This window comes from Numida meleagris, chromosome 2 (assembly GCF_002078875.1).
Source record: "Numida meleagris isolate 19003 breed g44 Domestic line chromosome 2, NumMel1.0, whole genome shotgun sequence".
NCBI classification, from domain to species: Eukaryota; Metazoa; Chordata; class Aves; order Galliformes; family Numididae; genus Numida; species Numida meleagris.
This window is the reverse complement of record NC_034410.1, coordinates 89,125,395-89,146,086: the sequence shown is the minus strand read 5'-3', so window position 1 is coordinate 89,146,086 and position 20,692 is coordinate 89,125,395. Positions and strand designations below refer to the sequence as shown.

The 20,692-nt window shown below is 36.3% G+C and overlaps 1 protein-coding gene across 6 annotated transcripts in view; it reads left to right on the top strand.

The window, feature by feature from the left end:
* Positions 1–20,692, top strand: part of ZNF236 (zinc finger protein 236) — a 69,411-nt gene that overhangs the window by 24,534 nt on the left and 24,185 nt on the right. For all 6 annotated transcript variants that reach the window (XM_021386984.1, XM_021386985.1, XM_021386982.1 and 3 more), the window contains exons 9-18: positions 1,798–2,001; positions 3,497–3,725; positions 5,695–5,967; positions 8,116–8,319; positions 11,844–11,988; positions 13,099–13,359; positions 13,582–13,832; positions 14,308–14,409; positions 19,234–19,385; positions 20,535–20,641. In XM_021386984.1, the coding sequence (XP_021242659.1) occupies positions 1,798–2,001; positions 3,497–3,725; positions 5,695–5,967; positions 8,116–8,319; positions 11,844–11,988; positions 13,099–13,359; positions 13,582–13,832; positions 14,308–14,409; positions 19,234–19,385; positions 20,535–20,641 (1,928 nt within the window). The remainder of the gene's footprint in view (positions 1–1,797; positions 2,002–3,496; positions 3,726–5,694; positions 5,968–8,115; positions 8,320–11,843; positions 11,989–13,098; positions 13,360–13,581; positions 13,833–14,307; positions 14,410–19,233; positions 19,386–20,534; positions 20,642–20,692) is intronic.

Below are 20,692 nucleotides of genomic sequence, written 5' to 3'. Positions count from 1 at the left end.
AGAGCAATGCGCTCTGTCTTACGCATCAGGTCAGATAGTCCAAATGTGATCACAAGGTTCATTATTCTAACTGAACAAACATGGAATTACGAAGTAATAATATGACATGTCATTCTTTGTACTGTTTGATACTCAGATATTTAAGTATTCTGAGGGGAACTAGAAAGATACCTCTGAAACTCTTCATAGTGATGAAGCTAACTTAATATAATTGGTAACAAACTTCGTATGCATGCATGTTATTTTTCAAAAAAGATGACCTCCCTGAGACTGTATTGTATAATATGTGAACTATCTGGCTAAACATACATAATGCTGGAATTTTCAAGATGATATTGAGCAGTTCCTTTTCTTTTTTTAACGCTTTTGTTTCTATTGTTAAAGGCCTGGAGGATTTTACAGATCTTTTAGTCTAAGCTTCCCGCTGTATTAAAGAGCTTCCCTGTTTTGGGGAGAAGAATGGTTTCCATAAAAAGTTAACACTCCTTAGCAAAACGCTTTGCTTCAGTGTTGTTTCAGTGAAAGTGGCATATGGTGTATTTTATTTTTGCAAAATAGATATCAAAATGTTGATTGGACTTCTGGTAAATTGGAATCTGAAAGGATGGAGTCTTTTCTTCCTTCCTGCTAGTGAGGTGAAAAAGACAAACTGGCAGTAAAAGCAATAAAACAGCAAGTGCTGTTCTGTTGTGTGCATGCAACAGTAATGAGGTATAAGGTGTGCTTTATATTCTCTTGTGCAAAACATTACAAATACTTCATGACACACTCAGGACTTAACAGGAATAAAGTTAACTTTTCTTCATCCATCCTCAAATATGGTTACAATGTAATTTTAACTGTCCAGTGTAATATGTCAATATAAAGAAAATCTCTGGGGAGTTTTCTGACTGAAAGAAATACAATGTGCAGAAAGCCTGAGATTCATTTCTTGTCAGAAATGATCTGAAGGAATATAGTGTTTTATATATATGTTTGTGCCTGGAAGTGATTATTTTGCAGGACAGGAAGTGGGTGTTAGAAGCAAATATCTGGTGTGTTCTGAGCAACAGAATTACAGTGCCTGCTGATATATAAAATACATATTTCTTGCAGTAAAATGATTAAAAGCAGTTGTTTCAGTAACGGTATACTTCTGCAGTGTATTTCTTATAGGAAAGAGAAATACGTAAATGAGAGGGAACAGAAAGCCTTTTTTTGTGATTTTTTTTTTTCAAAAGAAATACTGATTTCTTCTGTCTCTTTTCTTCCTGTTTGTTACTAAGGTGGCTTAAGATACAATCATCTAATCAGAGCTGAATACATTTGATTTTAAGAGATTTTTTTTGATTATTTTGACATGGCTCTGTGTATATTTGAACTTTCAAAGTATGAACAGATTCACTTAAAGCTAAGAGATTTAAAAGGTTGAAAGCTGAAGGACTACAAGTTAGCAGTTTGGTTGGCCTGAAGTGTTTCAGTGTAACAATACTAATGATATCATACAAAAAAATCTCAGCTAATAGACGGTTTCTTATTTAAAAGACTTGTTTTAGTAAAATGTGAATTATGAAAAGACATCCATGGCAGTGTTGTGTATTTGTTTTATAATTGTATTTCATGTGACGTTTACATGTGGAATTCAGTAGTTGATCTGAGTTCTGTAAACTGTTTGAAGGTTCCATTGTTATTACAGACATATATTTCAGCTTCTTGTTTGAATTATGCACGTTGAGAAGAACTCCAGGAAGGAGCCTAACAGGTATGTTCATATATAGTTTTCATCTTCCTTTAAAAATGTACTGCTGTATGTTTCAGGCCACACATTTCCGGTCTCCACTTCTTCAGCAGACAGAAAACCAGGTGTCTTCAGCTACTGCTAATCAGGGACAACAGGCTGTATCTGATGTCATCCAGCAGCTCCTTGAGTTATCAGAACCAGGTGCCGTAGAAAATAACCAGCCTCAACAACCTGGTCAGCAACTCAACATTGCGGTGGGACTCAACAGAGATATTTTGCAGGTAAGAGCTGTGTATGGTAACAGCTTTACATTTCAATGGTTTTACTCATCACTTTTATTTTAGCAAAATTTGGCTTCAGTATTTTCAGTGGTAGCATTCATTCAGCATTTTTAAATGATTTGTCGGTCAAGAAAGGATTGTAAAGATCTAGTAAATAGGAGTGGAACACACCAAGATATGGCTTTATAATATTGCAAAAGGAAGGTTGCAGATATTGATTGTGTGACAGAAGAAAGCTGCGTACACACCCTTACATGGATGTTTTGGTTCCTTTTTCTGTTGCCTAGAAGCAGCTTGTGACACGTCCATTGGGAATGATTTCTAAAGTTAATATGGGCTATTTGAATCTTTACTATCTGTGCAAATTGCTTCCTAGGTTGTGTTTTGAAAACCTATCGTATGGCCTTGATATTGGCAGTAGAAAATGCTGTGTAGTGGGAGAGCTGTAGGGCAGTAGTTCAACTGTCTATGCTTGTTTTGTAGCCTCCATGGCATAAAGATTAAAACAGGGTGGAACAGGGCCATGAGTTTTCACCTTTAACGTTGCTGATATCCTGCAAACCTTTATTTATTCTTCTCTAGCCTGTTAAACACCTCTTGCATTTCTTTTTGGAAGACCTAAATGTTTTATGTCACTCTGTGCAGGTTCACCATGTTACCTGTACCGAGTCTCTAATGTCTGGAAAATTGTGTGTAGGTGCAGCAGATTACCGTACAAAACTATAACTATAGTCTTGATAGCTGTATTGGAAAGAAGAAAAAAAGTAATGTTTGAGGTATGAATGTTTAGTATACTAAACATAGTGTACAAAATAAAAATAAAATGGCTTATTCCAAGTGATTAAATATTTGTACCATCTTATTGAAATGAATACTTGAGGTCTCTTATCCAGGGTCTTCTCAGACATGGTAGCATCCACAAAGGTGTCCTCTCTCCATTCCTTCTGATATATGTATATCGGGTGCATTGCTCTTGCCTCAGTCAGTTATCTGTGGTTTGTTAGCAGAGGCTTTTGAGCTTCTCCAAATCTTTTTTGATGTATAGAATCACAGAATCACCAACGTTGGAAAAGACCTCTAAGATCATCCAGTCCACCCGTCCTACCTATCACCAGTAGTTCCCACTAAACCACGTCCCTCACTACAACGGCTAAACGTTTCTTGAACACCTTTAGGGATGGTGACTCCCTAGCCAACTTCCTTTTTCATTATAGCCATCTTTTTGTTCATTATACCAATTATGGCTTCTCTCCAAGCTGATAGGCTTCAAATTTGAACATTAATGGGAAACTATTCTCGTACGTAGTGGGTGTAAGACATAGCCATATATATATATTCAAGCAAATGCTTGATTCCATAGAGACTACTGGCACATTTTTGAACGGTAAGTCCTTTAATTATATTTGCATTGTATCTTCTAAACAGTCATTTAACAAAAGTTGGTGCAACTGGGTGCTTCTTTCCTAGTCTGAAGATCTTATTTTCCCTCATCTAGCAAGCTTTAGAGAACAGTGGGTTGTCTTCAATTCCTGTCTCCGCCCATTCTACTGACTGCAGCCAAGCGAAAACTCCTGGGACCCAGGATCAGAACACAGATGTCCAGACTCTCTCAAATCATCAGGCTGACTCTAATAATGCAGAACAAGATAAGGAACAAGAGAGTACAGATAAACTGGATAAAAAAGAAAAAAAGGTTATTAAGAAAAAATCGCCATTTTTACCTGGTAATGTTGCTACTGTTTGTTATCTTTTGTGCAGTAAGGACTACACTATGTCTGGGGATGTTGATGACTTCATAAAGGGATTTCTCAAAACATATTGTGGATCATCTACTTTTATCTAAAATACAATGTTTGTGTAAGTTGTGATTAACGTCATCTATGAATTTCATTACTCGACAGTAGCAATACATGAAGTTATACTATTAAATCTTCTGGAAGTTCTTGGAATAGGACAGAAAATAAAAGACCTAAAACTATAAAATACAAATCTTCTATACTGTTTTCCCCACTGTTCTTTGAGGATAATTGGGATTTCATGGTGTCTCTTAGAGCAGAGAGTTGTTGCAAGCTCTCCTTCTTCATTTTGGAAGTGAGGCCTCATAAAAGCAGAAGGATAATGTTGTTGCCTCATGCAGATAATTGTCCCTGATAAAGCCTGTATAGGGAAGAATGAAGATTGGTGTTGTGGATAATACTTTTGACGAAACTTATGTTTGGGATCACAGGGTCATATCCTGCCTCCACGCTTTATTTTGTACATACAGGCCTGTATTGTCTCACTGTATGCTTCAATGCAGTTCTGGTGTTACAATTGCTTGGACCTTAAGGTTGCTAGAAGTTCTTTGTTCCAAGTATGGCCACTGTACTTCAGCGGCTGGCCTGCTGGAGACGGCTGTGTAATGGCCAATCATTTGGCTCTGTCCACAGTGACTTCATAGATATGTTCGTGCCGCATTTTTTCTTTGCAAGGGATGCAGAAATTGATCCAAAGTGGAAAACACAGCTTGTCCTGCATAACAGTGCTGAAAATCAATGATAAGCTTTCCCACTGCCTATAACAACTGTTTTATTCTGTGTGTAATGATAACATATATCTAACTGCAAACAAAACTAAGTCAATGCTGTACAGTCAAACACGTCTTTTATTTTTTAATTTAATAAAAAAATCACCTAATTTTGTGACAGTTTATGGGCACACCATGTGAACTGATATAAATGAGTGAATATCTCATATACGAAACAGTGTACCTGAATTTAAAAAAAAAAAAAAATCTGATAGAATTTAGAAGCTTCCAGTGTTATTTTTTTTGTCATTTTTCAACAGCAGAGTTATGCTGTTGCTTTATAATAGAGCTTGGGATTCTTGGATTGTGAAACAACTTTTGTGAAAAATAGCCTTAAATTGCATGTCTTTCAGAACAGCTCTTTACAGAATTTTGTTCCTTTGAAAATTATAAAATTATAATGCAAGTCTGTAACCTGAAAGTAGTGATATAGTTGTAAATTTATGTTCTCCAAAGCTGTACTACTGGGCTAAAGTGAAATCCTACCCTACCTGCCGAGCTCCTGTAAGCTCTGCCTTTATATCATGCAAATGCTGCCTGCAATATTAGTAAATACAAATCATGAAATGAATTAGAAATAGAGATAAAATCAGAACATTGTACTGGTAGATAAGAACTGTGAGGGATTCACAGCTTGACTGAATATTGAGAAGATGCATATAAAATATCCCATCCAGTGAGTTACGTATTTAGTAATTTAAATAGTTGGTAGGTGTGGCTGTGATTGGGGAGTTATATTCACTGTGTTAGATGTTATATTTTTAAGTTAACTGGTGTATTGGATTACGCTTGCATTCAAAGTGGCCTGCAAACTGTTTCTTCCTATTCTGTGAAGTTACGTTTCTTAGCTCTGTTTTTCTTCTTTTGCCCTTTATTTTCAATAGGATAAAAATGTTTGAATTTCAACAGGAATTTCTTGGATTTTGATTCTCTCATTCCAACTCATTGCTATTGAACATATCTGATAAAGATGTTGATTGTCTACAGAGTGTTTTTTAGTAGCATATGCAAAGTGTTTTTGTGTTCTGTTTGATTACTCAGTATGATAGTGACGGTATAGTGGAATTTAGAAACAAAAAACAGTTAAAATCCTTCAAACACATAAATGTTTTGATTTTTTTTTTCAGGTTCTATACGTGAAGAAAATGGAATAAGGTGGCATGTTTGTCCATACTGCTCTAAAGAATTTAAAAAGCCAAGTGATTTAGTGCGTCACATTCGCATTCATACTCACGAGAAGCCATTCAAGTGTCCCCAGTGTTTTCGTGCATTTGCTGTTAAGAGTACTCTCACAGCACACATAAAAACACATACTGGCATTAAAGCTTTCAAGTGCCAATTTTGTATGAAATGCTTTTCCACCTCAGGGAGTTTAAAAGTTCATATACGCCTACATACAGGTAAGGTCTCTAAGCTACGTTCATCTTCTCTATAATGTGAGTGAAACCTCAAAAGAAAATACACAATTTTAATTGCTTAGTTACAGATGTGTCTATCGTATATTGATATCTACCATAGAATAAATCACTTCAAGTGTCTTACATGATGAACTTGATTTTTTTCTCTAGGTTTCTAGTGTTTAGTTTTCTGATGAATCAGCTGTTGTTCTCTTTTAATATTGATATTAATAATATTAATGATATTCAGTAATTTCACTGTATCACTCAGGACCATTTTTTTTACTTCCTGTTTTATCTTCTACCATAAGATGCTGTGTGGTGATTTCACCAACTTACGTATTCTAAAAACCTTGCATTGCATACCCTAAAACTCATATGCTGGTATGATCCTTATTGTTTATATCATATACAATAGCTTCAGGATCTCTTTTTCTGTGGCTGAGCTTCTATCTACATAGATCAAATGAATTTTCCAGTCGTGATGAACTGTCTTCTCGTTTTCCACTTTTGATTTTCTATTCATGCTGGTACACAAACTTGCAACCAGATACCACTGTGTAATACTCATGTAAACAGGAATGAAAGAGTTTCATATTTACATGTGTATTCTGCAAAATGCAGTTTCTTGCTGAGTTCAGAGTTTGTAGCTAAATTGTTTTCCTGTTTCATTCATTGGCTATGTATGTTTGGTGTTCACTATGTTCTTAATCTGATGCCTTTAACCCATGAAATAACAAAGTTGAATCCGTCTGCAGAACTTTTTTTTTTTTAACTTTAAGCTTGTGAACTTTCTTTTGTCTATTACTTGAAATATTTAAGAAATCAGACTCATTCAATCGTTCAAAGCACTGTTTGGATTGAAAAATAGGTAGTTAGTGTTTGTGGAGCTTCAGCATATAACTGTATGGCTACCTGTCAGAGATGGGTATTTACTTCATTTTCTCTGTCTATCACGTTAGGTTTGCTGAGTCAGGTTAAAGGTTCATCTTGCCCTCTATGCTGACTTTCTGTTGCTTTAAATATTCTGCCCAGTAGTTTCACTAGAAATTTCTGAATTATTGTATTATGAGGTACAGTACATTCTTGTGCATTTTTTTCCATTTATAATTTTCTTCATGGCGTACCCAATCATGTTTTCTAGCCTTGTAAATCTAAGATTTTTTCTTGGGCAGAAGTTGATTGTGCATCAGCTTTGCCTGTCTCTGTAACTTAACAAGTTCTCCAGTATGCATTCCAAGTAGAGCAAGTGCCAAATCTGAAGATTCCGTTCAAAATGCTGCTGGATTTTGTAGTGAAAAAGTCTTACTTAAATTCTTGTTGGCATGCTTGTTTGACTGCCATCTAACACTGTTGACATTGTCAGAGAGTGATAGAGAATTTCTTTAAACTGTTACTTCACTATTCATATGTTTCATCCTATAATCATAGAAACATAGAATCATAGAATTAGCTAGGTTGGAAAAGACCTACAAGATCACCTAGTCCAACCCTCCACCTACCACCAATAACCCCACTAAACCATGTCTCTCAACGCTATATCTAAACGTTTCTTGAACGCCTCTGGGGACGGTGACTCCACCACCTCCCTGGGCAGCCCGTTCCAGTGCCTGACCACTCTTTCAGAAAAGTAGTATTTCCTAATGTCCAGCCTAAATCTCCCCTGGCGCAACTTGAAGCCATTCCCCCTTGTCCTGTCACTAGTTACAAGAGAGAAGAGGCCAACCCCCAGCTCACTACAACCTCCCTTCAGGTAGTTATAGAGAGTGATAAGGTATAATATAAGGATAATGTTTCATTTGCCTCTCTGTTTGCTGATTCTTTTTTCTCACAGTTTTAAACAGATTGTTTTTGAAGGATATTTGACCAAAGTAATTCTTTGATAGCTTCTGGCAACCTTTGAAAACTGCTGTTGCTTCTTTTTCCCTGATAATAAGCTTGCTTGAAGTGTTATAACTAGTTAGTAGTGTGGCATTTTTATATTTACTGTTGATTGCACTTTATTGATCTTCTCTGAAAACATATTTAACAATGAACGCCTGGATGGAAAACAAAACAAAATATAGGAAAGAGAATCTGTATTCCAAAATTGCATTTCTAGAAAGGTGAAAATAAAATTTGAAACTAATGTATTTTTTTAATCTCTTGCAGGTGTTAGGCCTTTTGCTTGTCCTCACTGTGACAAGAAGTTTAGAACATCAGGCCACAGGAAAACTCATATTGCTTCACATTTTAAACATAGTGAACTAAGAAAGATGCGACATCAACGTAAACCTGCAAAAGTTCGAGTAGGAAAGACGAGCGTTCCTGTACCAGATATCCCTTTGCAAGAGCCCATACTCATCACGGATTTAGGTAAAGAGTCAATAAACCTGTGCTTGCTTGTAAACGTGAAATTTGTCTTTCACTGGAAAATAGAGGTCAGAGTTTAATCAAGCGAACACAATCAGGCCTTAGTGAGAAGGATGTACTTCAAGTAATCAGAAATCAGGCTTCAAATAGGTGCCATATTTCATAGTTTGTTTGCATTAGAACTTTTCTGTCCTTTCAGAATTACTAAGTCCTTTTTATTTATGCAGGAATTGTATAAGCCTTACCAATAAAAAGTGTATTAATTTTTACATTACATAAGTTAGAGTACTTTAACTATTTCTAGATCCTTGGTATGGAAAAGGTGACGTGGAGTTAATGTCCTAGATTTTTCTTGAGCTGATCACATTTATTCTAATTATGTAATAATGAGTCAGTGTTACATTATTTTAGTACATTCAGTATAATTGTGCCCTCAGCTGAATTAGTGGTAATATTTCAATAAAGGGCAGAATAATTCTTGAACATGTTATAGATAATCGATATAGTTATTTTAATTCTGTTGTAGAGTAATTGTTACGTGATTACACAAAACCGCTTTTTGGAACAAGATGTCTTACATCTCAATCAAGATAATATATCATGTTGTCTAGTAGAGGTCAATGTAGTGGGCAAGATCTTTACTCTTCATTGGTTTCTGACTCACCAGTCTTTTAACCCCTGTTTAGTCTATTGTGTAGTTGTCTCTATATGGTAGAACGTTATATTGATAATATCTATCCTAGAATCTTTGTCTCTGTTAAAATCCTTTTGCGTACATTGGAAGAATTACTGTATGCAAGAGTAATTGTTACTTGAAGAAAACTTCTTGTTACAGTGCTAAGGTAGCTGACTAGGAAAGTCAGTTTTGCTAACAAATGGATTTGCTGCCAGTAAAGAGAGAGGATCCCATGGATAAAGTGACCATGCAGTAGTTGAATTTCAAATTTTTTGTGATAGGAGAAGAACTACCAGTAAAACTTTAAAACCTGGAAAACAGAGTTCAGGCAGCACAAGGAACTAGTGAGATGCACTTGGCGTCTGCTGTTGAAAGTACTGGAGTTCACATACGCTGATCATGCTTTAAGAGCCATTTCTTATGTCTGTAGGAGGCAGACAGTTCCAAAGTATTGGAAGTAAACTAAATGTGGTTTGGCTGAGCAGGGTTCTTCTAGACCTCAGATGTGAAAGTGTATAGATGCTGGAAGCAAGATCGGGTATATGGGAGAACTACAGAGATGCTGTTTGGCATTGTAGGAAGAAAATCCATCCAGCCAAAACTCATACACTGTCTACAAGTACATAATACAGTGGGTAAACAATTGGTTGGGTTTAAAAGATTATAGTAAACAGCGTTAAGGCAAGCTGGTGGCCAGTCCACTAGTGGGGTTCCCCAGGATTCTGTTTTAGGGCCAGTTCTCCTTAGTGTTTTCACAAATGATTTGGGCACAGGAGTCAAATGTACCCCAAGTAAGTTTGCAGATGATACTAAATTAGAAGAAGCTGTTGACTCCTTAAGGTATAGAGGCCTTAAAGAGAGACCATGATAAATTAGAGCTGGGCCAGGTAAGGCACATATCAACCTTATGAAATTTAATGAGGAAACGCCAGATTCTGCACCTGGGATGGAGTAATCCTGCTTGCATGTACAGATTGAGAGACAAGAGACTGGAGATCATCTCTGTGGAAAGGGATCTGGGAGTTCTGGTTGATGGCAAGTTGAGTATGAGCTAACCTTGTCCCCTGGTATCCAAAAGGGCCAGCTGTACTCTGTGGCGCATCAGGCCCAGCACTCCTAGCCAGATGAAGGAAGGAATTGTCCTGCTCTGCACTAGTCCAGTCTTACCTTGAGCACTGAGTGCAGGTTTTGGTGCCTCTATATAAAAGGGATGTAACTCTATTAGAGAGCGTCCAAAAAAGAGTTACGGTGATGGTGAAGAGTCTGAAAAGCAAGAGGTATGAGGAGTAGCAGAGGTCACGTGGTTGGTTCAGCCTAGAGAAGAGGAGATGGAGGGGAGGTCTTACATAGAATCATAGAATTGCTCAAGTTGGAAAAGACCTTCAAGATCATCAAGTCCAACCTAATCATACTGCTCTAACTCTAACAGCCCACCACTAAATCATGTCCCTGAGCACCACATCCAGACATTTTTTAAACACATTCAGGGATGGTGACTCAACCACCTCCCTGGGGAGCCTGTTCCAGTGCTTAACAACCCTTTCTGGAAAGATGATTTTCCTGATACCCAACCTAAACCTCCCCTGGCACAACTTGAGGCCTTTTCCCCTTGTCCTGTCACCTGTGAGAAGAGACCAGCCCCACTCTCACTACAATCACCTTTCAGGTATTTGAAGAGAGCACTAAGGTCTCCTCTCAGCCTCCTCTTCCCCAGACTAAACAGCCCCAGCTCCTTTAGTCTGTCTTCACAGGGCATATTCTGCAAGCCCTTCACAAGCCTTGTTGCCCTTCTTTGGACCTGCTCCAGCACCTCAACGTCCTTTCTGTACTGAGGTGCCCAAAACCGAACACAGTACTCGAGGTGGGGCCTCACCAGTGCCGAGTACAGGGGCAGGATGACTTCCCTAGTCAGACTACGACTTCATCATTAGGGAAGCAGGGTGGCAGGTGCTGATCTCTGCTCTCTGGTTACAGTGATAGGACCTGAGGGAGCAAGTCATTCTGGTTTTGATGTTGTCATCTCTCATTCCCTCTCCTTGTCTTTTCAATTATATTTGAAAGTCAACAGAAACCCCCTGGACTTCGATTTCTGAATATGAAGCAGTTTGAAAAAGGTTAACACAGACGGCTTTTTTTGCTGATTATTTAGTATCATAAAGGGATCTTTTGCTATTTTGTTGAAACTCTCTTCGTTAGTCTTTCATCCTGGTGTTGTGATAAGTACTTTTGTGTTCAGATGCATGAATGATGGTAAGTTTGTGAGAGAACTCTGCTAATGTCCACGTTTTGTCACAACATTTGGAATGATGGCCTTCTGTTGTCTGTGTCTGAGACTGAATACACTTGTATTAGTGGTTGGACATTTAGTAGCAGAAATTCTTAACTGGTTTTCCAGAGCTACACTTTTTTAACTGACTTCAGAGTACAGCACATAAGGACAAGTTATGTATATCATGGCAAGCTGTAATAGACAAAACGCTTGTTAAGTATTTGACAAGGCGCATATGCTGGGTACATTGACTAAATGTGAAACATCTGTTTGGCAGTGGATTCTGAACTGTTGACTTTCTTTAAAGTCATTGTGTTGGATATACATGAGGATCAATATAATGTGGTTGACCTGTGGATACAAATTATCACTAAGACAGCACGCGTGGTGCAGTATTTATAATCCGAAATAGATGCATGCAGACCTTTTAAATAGGTGGTGAAAGTGTGCTACTTTTACTATATTCTAGCATACCAAAAGACTAGTCACTACTTTTTATTTTCCAAATATTATCTTTTTAGATAACTGCAAATATGTTTAACAATTATTTGTTCCTTTGTGTGTGTGTGTTTTTATGTGCAGGTCTTATCCAACCAATTCCAAGGAATAGCCAGTTCTTCCAGAATTATTTTAACAATAATTTTGTGAATGATGCAGACAGACCATATAAATGTTTTTATTGCCATCGAGCCTATAAAAAATCTTGTCATCTTAAACAACATATCAGGTAAAAACAAATACAAGGGGTAAAGGAAATGTACAAACAAATTTTTTACAAAAAGCATGAAATTTACAGCGTGTTCTGAAGAAGAGAAGCCTGAAAAGGCTCTTTTTGTTTTTATTGTCTTTTAAGGAGTGAACCAGTGATAAGTGATTTTTCTGGTAGTGCTTAAACAGATTTTGGAATAACTTGTGTCTGTGTGTAATCCTGGCAGTACACGTGGTTTTGCGTTGTGTTTGCTGTGCAGCTCATTAACACTTGAAGTCCTTTTTTTGATGAACAATTTATAGAAAATTGCAGGCATTGCATGCAAATTACTGTAATAGTTTTTAATAGCATACTCCAAATCATCTGCTTTGTAAGTAAGTGCTGTTATTTGAGAAGGAAATCAGCTTTTCATTCTGTGTCCATTTTTTGAATGTATTAAATCTAAAAGAACTAAAGTTTACAGTGCAATTGAGCATACTTTCTTGGGGTCGTTTTGTTTCTTGAAGTTCTGTATAAGTTCATAGAGTGGGTATTTGTTACAACCATAAAATCATGACGTCATAGAAAAATTACAGTTGAAGGGGAACTAGTGGTGGTAACTAATCCAGCTCTGTTTTCAAAAGAATGGCTAGCTTCAAAGTTAGATCAGATTGCTCTAAGCCAAGGCAAAGTTTTACAGGCCGTGGCCTTTGCCATTTAGTCAGGTTATCAAGCATTGCTTCCTGTTCTATAATCTGTGAATAACTGAAGAAGAAAATATGGGGGGAAAAAAAAATTGCTAAGATTAAGGAAAGAATATTTTATTCCAAACTTCTGTGGACGTGGTTTTAGCTGAATTGAGCAAATTACATGTGAATGATAATCTCTTAATTCGAAGAGTATATTCATTTCAACCTAAATGTTTTAATTCAGGCAAGTCTGACAAGAAGGTGCTATTTCTAGCTCTGCCATAGATAGCAGGCAGGACATGTATAAATTATTAAAGCTTTAATATCCAGGTTTTGTTAGCTGAGGCTGCTTCCATCCATGCAGCAGTTGCCTTAGTGTCTTTATTTTGCTCTTTTTAATATGTAATATCTTAATATGTCTTAGAATCAAACAAATTAACTTTTACTTTCTCTTAAAAAGGTCGCATACTGGTGAAAAGCCCTTTAAGTGCTCTCAGTGTGGAAGAGGTTTTGTGTCAGCGGGAGTTCTGAAAGCACATATTAGAACACACACTGGACTGAAAGCTTTTAAGTGTCTTATATGCAACGGGGCCTTTACTACTGGTGGTAGCCTCAGGCGACACATGGGGATCCATAATGACCTTCGGCCGTATATGTGTCCCTACTGTCAAAAAACATTCAAAACCTCATTAAACTGTAAAAAACATATGAAGACTCATAGGTACGTTTACGATTTTTGTGTGTATCCTTCAACACATTTTGGCAGTCCTTCCTTAAAAATATTTTGAAAGACAACTTTACTCAGTAAATGCTAACGATCAAATAAGGATACTTACGGGTAGCAAGTACTCAACTAACTCTGAAGTAGATTACTGTGTATAATAAAAATTCTGACAGAAATAGTGTCTAAGCCATAAAAAGACTTTCTTGCCTTTCGTTGCAGATATGAACTTGCACAGCAACTTCAGCAACATCAGCAGTCTACTTCAATAGATGACTCTACAGTAGATCAACAGAGCATCCACGTTTCTGCACAGATGCAAGTAGAGATTGAAAGTGATGAGCTGCAGCAGTCAGAAGCTGTTGCAACAGATCAACAGGCAATTTTAGAGTTAGACCAGCAGCCAGTAGGAGGCACAGAAGAAACAGCACTTGAACAACAATTGGCTGATCAGCCTTTAGAGCAAGATGAGGGTGAGTGTTTGAAATATGCTAAAGTTTATGATGAGGTAAATTTCTTTAGAAATTTCAATGATTTTGGACAATGGAAGAAAACAACCAGAGCAGTAAAGGGAGTAAAAGCACACTATTTAATATATTGTACAGCTTAAGTATGCTGTTAAAAAGTTGATGTGTATTAAACTTTGCACCATTTATCTGTTTTAAATAAAACTACTAAACGCACAGTAAAAAATATTGGCACAAAACCTGTGCATATCGCATTTTATTTTTATTTGGAGTTTGGCATAGTGTAATTAGTAATTGTTACAGCCTACAATAATCGAAGGTTTAAATACATATTCAGCTAATATTTTTAGTATAAGAAAGTTCAGATTACTGTAAAGTATAACTTCTCAGGAATAGCTGAATTATCATGTTAATTACGTCTTTGTTTTCATTTTTTTCTTTTTTGTTTTTTTCTCCATTTCCCTTCTCTCCCCCATTTCAGATAGATTTGTGACATCTCAGCATGCTTTACAGGAAAACATCACTCAGTTTGAGCAACAATCTATAACACAGCAGTCATTTGATCAACAGGGCTTATCTCAAGGTTAGTAATAAATAAAAATTTTATAAAGGTGTTGAAAGTAATCTTTATAAATTTGGTTTTACAGCATCATTTAGCTATCATAAGGCATTTTGAAACTGAGCATCCACAGTTGTTGTAACTGCAATATAAGAAAACTTGCGGAAACGTTTTCTTAAATTGCTGTTTTGAAGCTATACGTGGTAGAATATTTTTGAATACTTATATATAATTAGGATTTCCTTTTATGATGTGTTATTTAGTTCTAAAGTTATGAAGTTAATAGTTAGGCATTTCATATTCCTCTCCTGGCTGTGTTTCTAATTACTGTGACAGCTCTAGCTGTGCTTGCTCAGAACCTGAGATGATCAGAAACACAATCTAAGATTTGACTGAGTAGCTGCTGAGATTCATTACGGAAAAAGTGCAAAATATGTAATCATGGAAAAAATCATAGTTTCACCTAATGACAGCAGTTTCTTTTGTATTTTTATAACGCTACGTACATGACAAATGAAGAGATCATAAACACTTGGAAATTTCTTTATTTTAGCTATAAAGTACTCAGAAATGTGCATAACGGATGCTTGTATAGTTTGCCGAGAATGAAGAAATTACTGTGTTTCTTTGCTTTTTGCTGTTGGCTCTCTTGAGTTGATGCTTGAGATGAGGATACTAGTTTTTTTGGGTTTTGGGGGGGGGAGTGTGTTGTGTTGTTAAGTTCAAGGGTTTTTTTTGTTTCTGACTCCAGCAAAGAGCTTTACATAACTGCTGATCAACAGTTGATATCCCTGCTGACTAAACTTCTCTATTCTTCATTTCATTCCCTCTTAATTTTGTGGAGCCTCTTATAAAAGTACAATCTACTGCTAAGTTGCATGGAGCTGTGAAGAAATAGTGAAATTTGTTGCAGATTTTAATTCTCTAGGTTGTGCTATTTTGTGTGTAACTGAGAAAATAGATTATACTTCGCCTTTGTTAAGCAGGACTGAAACATGTCCTATTAAAACCCTATAGATTATTTTTATTAGTTACCTTTTACAGTTATCCGAATGAGCAAAAAGAAACAACAGAATGAAGGTGAAAACTTTCACCGTCAGTGTCACTTTTCGTGTAGTGATGTTTTTTTCTTTGGGATTTTTACTGCTTTTTTTGAATTTAAAAAAAAAACTTGTTTTGTTATTTTAGTTAGAATTCAGTTTCTAGTGTGTTTATCTTCTCCTTTAAGTAAGTGTTGAATACTTAATGCTTTTTTCAGGGAAGGAAAGTGTTCTAGATCCTACAGAACAATTCTTTCATCAGAAATCTAGGCTGATCATCAGCACATTATAAAATTGGTACAGGAGAATCGAAACGTGTTTTTTTCTAAAGGTCATTTGTATAAGATGTTTCCTGTTCTACTTGGAATCTCATCCACAGATTCTCAACTCTTTGAAGTTTCCTTGAAGATCCTGGAGCCCTACAAAATTTTTGAATTTCAGGTAGGTAAGCATTTGCGCGGATGCATGCGTTAAATTGGTCGACCCTCTCCCTATGTCTGCATCTGTGCTTCATGCTCCTACTTTCTTTTTCCTATCAGCTAGACAGAACATTCAAGCTCAAGACATTCTTTTTATTTTCTTGACATTTTTAGGCTATGTTTTTGTTAAAATATTTTGGCTCAGTGTTTATTAATAGAACAACATAAGAGTTCCTAGAAAATCTTCAGTAGGTTTTATTTTTATTGTTTATTTATTTTAAAGGAAAGGGGGATGTGTGCATTTCATGCAGATAGCTGGTGGCTAGGTCTGCATAGACCTGTCAGAACTTGTTCTTTCTTTCAGGTTTGTTTGCAGTACCTCTACAGAATTTCTGTTTTTTTCTGATAGATTTTCTTCTTGACACGTTCAGACTTGTTAAGAAGTGTGTATATTGAGTGTACTCCTGTATTCATCTGGTATTCATTATAGCTAGTTTTGGAGACAGTGAAAGCACTTCAGTGCTCTTCCTAGTTTCGCGTATTCAGGTATCCTCATTGTAGTGAGGTCAGAACGACCAAATAGATCTTTTTATCAGAACACGTCTTTGGATTGTTGAGCATCATCTGTCACCAAACGTGTTTTCATATAGATTATGTTGCCTTTTCTTCCTTTAAAATCTCCCTGTAAGCATGGTTGAATGTTAATAATTCAATTAGTGGTAACGGGGGGAGTGTTTTTGAAATACTACAGGAATTTCAAATACTATTCTGTAGCCCATATGAATATGCCCTTGCCACCAGACTGCTGTTTTGCTTTCGTAAGAAGTTGATTTACACTTTTAGGACTTGGTTTTCCTGTTCTTCGATTAACTGTTTACACGTAGATTCCAGTGAATACCGTTCATTTGGTTCTAGAAGTTGCCTGAGAAGAGGCCAATTTGCAGAACATATGATTGCTAGTCACTGATCTCCACAAGGATCAACAAGTGCATGTAAATTCATTTATGATGTTAGAATTTGAATGACCTGCCAGTTTGGAAAACAAAGACTTCGAGTTGTTAGTACAAGCCAAGATACTGTATTTTCAATGAACCATTATACGGTTTGATTTCTGATTCTTCCATCTGCTCATAAACTGATTTACAGAATATTCTGTTTTTTTCAGTAAATTCTATCAATGTAAAAGAGAATAGCTTGCGTGGTGTTACGAAGCCAAGAAAAAATGAACGTTGCCAATGATTACTTACACCAAATGTAAACTCTTTCCGAGTTTAGAAGACTGTCATGAGAGACTCCCTTTCTAATATAGAGCCTAAGTTTTTTCTGTTCTTTGCTTGGCAAAAAAAAAACGGTTAGGCAGAAGTTTTAGGGAAATGGTAGGTAGTGATGGAAAATAAGAGCAGAAATTAAAGGCTCTGAATTGTACTTCTATCTCTTCAGACTTTTAAAAATTGTTCTGTGAAAATAGTATGGTGGTGGCAGTTGTCGTCTGCATATTCGGAGTTGTCAGATGCTTTCAAATTGTGAGTGGAAATTAACCTTCAGCCTAGGTGTTGAGCATCATAACGATGCATATATATTCCTGTTATACATTTGGTTTGTATTTATCCCTGAACTGCTTTCAGAAGTAGTATTTCTTTCTTCAGTTTGTCCCAAAGTACCTCTAAATTCAGAAATTTTCTTCCTAAGCACTTTGGGAATTTTTTTAAATTTCTGAAAAAAATGCAATTGATATGGAAAATGACAGTAATTATTAAAATACTGTGAAATGAGATGAGTAATGGGAAAACAACTTTTCTCCTTCTTTGTTAGTAAAAGCAGTGAATAAAATATACTTCTATTTAGGTAGTTCTCTTTACATTTGATGGTTATGTCCATTTTTGTATGGAGGGCATGAAAGTGACGTCTCTTTTTTTTTCCTCAGTTTCTTGAGGCCTTTTTTGTGTGTGTATTCTTATCACATGTAGCAAAAGTACTATTTTTCCATAAGAGTGCTTCTAATATTTCTTTTGAAAGCAGCGGTTAGTGTCCCTCTAATGACCATAAAGCTTTTCATGGCTGTTCTTCATACTACTCCTAGTTTGTCATTTCACTAAGAGTAGTTCAGCTACAAGATTCAGTTTATAGAATCTTTTTATTTCCTGTAATCTTGGTTGTTCTAAGAGAGAATCTAATACATGAGTTGCAGCACTAGGTTTTGTGCTAAGTTACTACCTAACTAATGATGCTTTCAAGATTTGTTTACATTTGTGAGTTTTCATTGTATGATATAAGCAATAGCACATAAGTAGATTATTTTTCTATATAGATAATAGTGTTCTTTTGCTGTGAGAAATATCCTTTGGGGCAACTTCTGCTTATACTTAACACATCCCAGTGTTTGATATTCTGTAATTCAAAACATTCTCTAAGCATTGCTTTTTGGCCTCTGCTGTGATGATCTGATATGGGTTTGTTTCTACCCTGTTTTCATAATCTTTACCCTTTTTGTCCATTGAAGGCAAACTGCACAGAAATAATAAAATTGCTACCCTTATTAATTATAAATACTTGTGGTTTCTCTTTTTTTCCCTGCATAACATTTACTTATTTATTTTTAATTATATATGTTAAAAGTATTAGAGCTTGGAAGGGCTGATAAAAGAGCATGTCTATTAGCATTAAAAAAAAAAACCCTGCAATCTGAGCTATATTTTCCTGGCTTTGAATCAGCTATACAATCCATTCATTCATTTAGAAAACGAGGTGATAAAGATCTGATGATCTGGAAGAACAAAACCAAAGAAATGTCAGATTTCTGTTCTGGAAATGTGAATGAAAATGTTTATTTTTACTTTGCAGTTTGCCTTTGAGAGGCCATACTTTACTATTATCTAAAGAGTGGGAATATGTGGAGGAGATCCAAAGTAGGAGACAATGGGGTTACTTTATCAGAAACTGGAGTTCTCCTATTGGGTCATCTCCTCCACTCACCCGCCATCCTCCCCACTGAGCTTTGCATCCTTGTGATCGGCTTCCAGTGTAGTTAAGGGAGCGTGGTACCACCGTGGATAAAGGGAGATGGGTCAACCTGTTTGACACATGCATGCTTACATACAAGAAATTCAAAATTTCAATGGCTCTAAGGTAATTGTGGCACCCTGAAGAAACTTCAAACAGTGTTTTTCTGTGGAGGAGATTGTCCAATAGAATTCCAGCTAATGGTAAGTAACCCAATTATGCCAAAAACATTTGTATATTTTGCCATTCAGCAGTGAAGAATATAAAATGAGTATTACTGTGTAGTAATACTGTTTTATCTCCTTTGAAGGTAGACTTCAAGAAATGTGGTGATATTCAGAGTTCAATTCAGTGTATTTTCTGGTTTTGTGACTTTATATTTCTGACAGGGTTTGCCGTTAATGAGAGCTACAATCAACAGACTCAGTTTCCAGCTGTACAGCAGCTGCAGGATTCAAGCACCCTTGAATCTCAGGCTCTTTCAACAAGTTACCATCCACCATCCCTTCTTCAAGTTCCTAATGCAGATGCTATTAACGTAGTAAGTACTGCTAGATCACAGAATCCACTGTGTTGCATCCAGTGTAGATTTTCTAGTGAGTTCTTCATAAATAAGTGAACTGAGAAGTCAGGAAAGTTGCACGATCTCTTTTCAAGGTTGCTTTTGTTCAACAACTGGGAAAAAGAGGGGTTGGCATGTAAGTTATCTTGGTTCTCGTTTTATAAGGAGTTGTATGTTTTGATGCTCTAGACTTTTAAAAGGACATAATGCTATGAAGTAAAATCGTAAACCTGAAACTAAGGAACCCCTATGAGTCTTCTCATGTGACTTGAAGTTTTAAAATAATATCGTGCATTATTGCATTGTATTATTTCCTGGTTCTTAAAATATGATCAAGCAATAAAAACAGCATTACAGATATGTAGTTCATCATTCATTGAGATTATATGGTACATTGTTCTTTCATGGTTCTCGTCTGGTTAAGTTTGTAAAGCAGTTCAGTTGCTTAAAAAAACTCCGCAGTTTAAATATCACGTTTTATTATATTAATAGCAGATAGCATGAATACCATCTCTAATAATGGAGACTGTCTCTACCATACTGAACTGCATGAATTAAAGCCCTTTTATGATTTTTTGCAAAAGACAAAATCCAGTCAGAGAAGTGAGGTGGGTTTTAGGATCTGAAAAAGTTGGAGTGATTTTAGTCTTTGGAGTTTTCTTCAAGCATTACAACATGTTGTTGTTCTGGAGGATTTTTCTGTAGTTGTTTCTCAGAGGAAAAACCTCTTCAGAAAGTACTGAAGACTGTCAGTACCAACGGGGTATTTTGCTGCTCAGTGTGGGTCCCATACTGCTTAGAAAGCCTGCTTTAGGGTTGAATTTAGCCCTTCAAATGTCAGAGAATTCAGGAAGATTTGAGACCTTTTTTTCTAGGCTTATAAGGGTGTGTGAGTGCACCTCATCAGTTTATTCTGATTTGGTAGATGCACATTTTTCTGCTTTCCTTCTCCCTGTGAAAGAGCTGAGGTATTGTATTGCACTCAATTTCTTGTCATGAATTTGTGGAAGAATAGATCTCTGGCTTTGTTACGTTTACTTATGTAAATGCTATAATTTTCCTTGCCTACTTGCATGGCTTTGTAGTAGTATTTTGTTGTTGAAATTTACTTGAGGCTTTGATTTCTAGACTACTCGCTTGATACAAGATCAGTCATCACAAGAAGAGCTTGAATTGCATACCCAAAGGCCTCATTTTCTTGAGGACAGTGAAGATCAAAGCAGGCGTTCATATAGGTTTGTTATACTTTACTTTTAGGTTCAGCCACAGAATTTCCTGGATGTCTT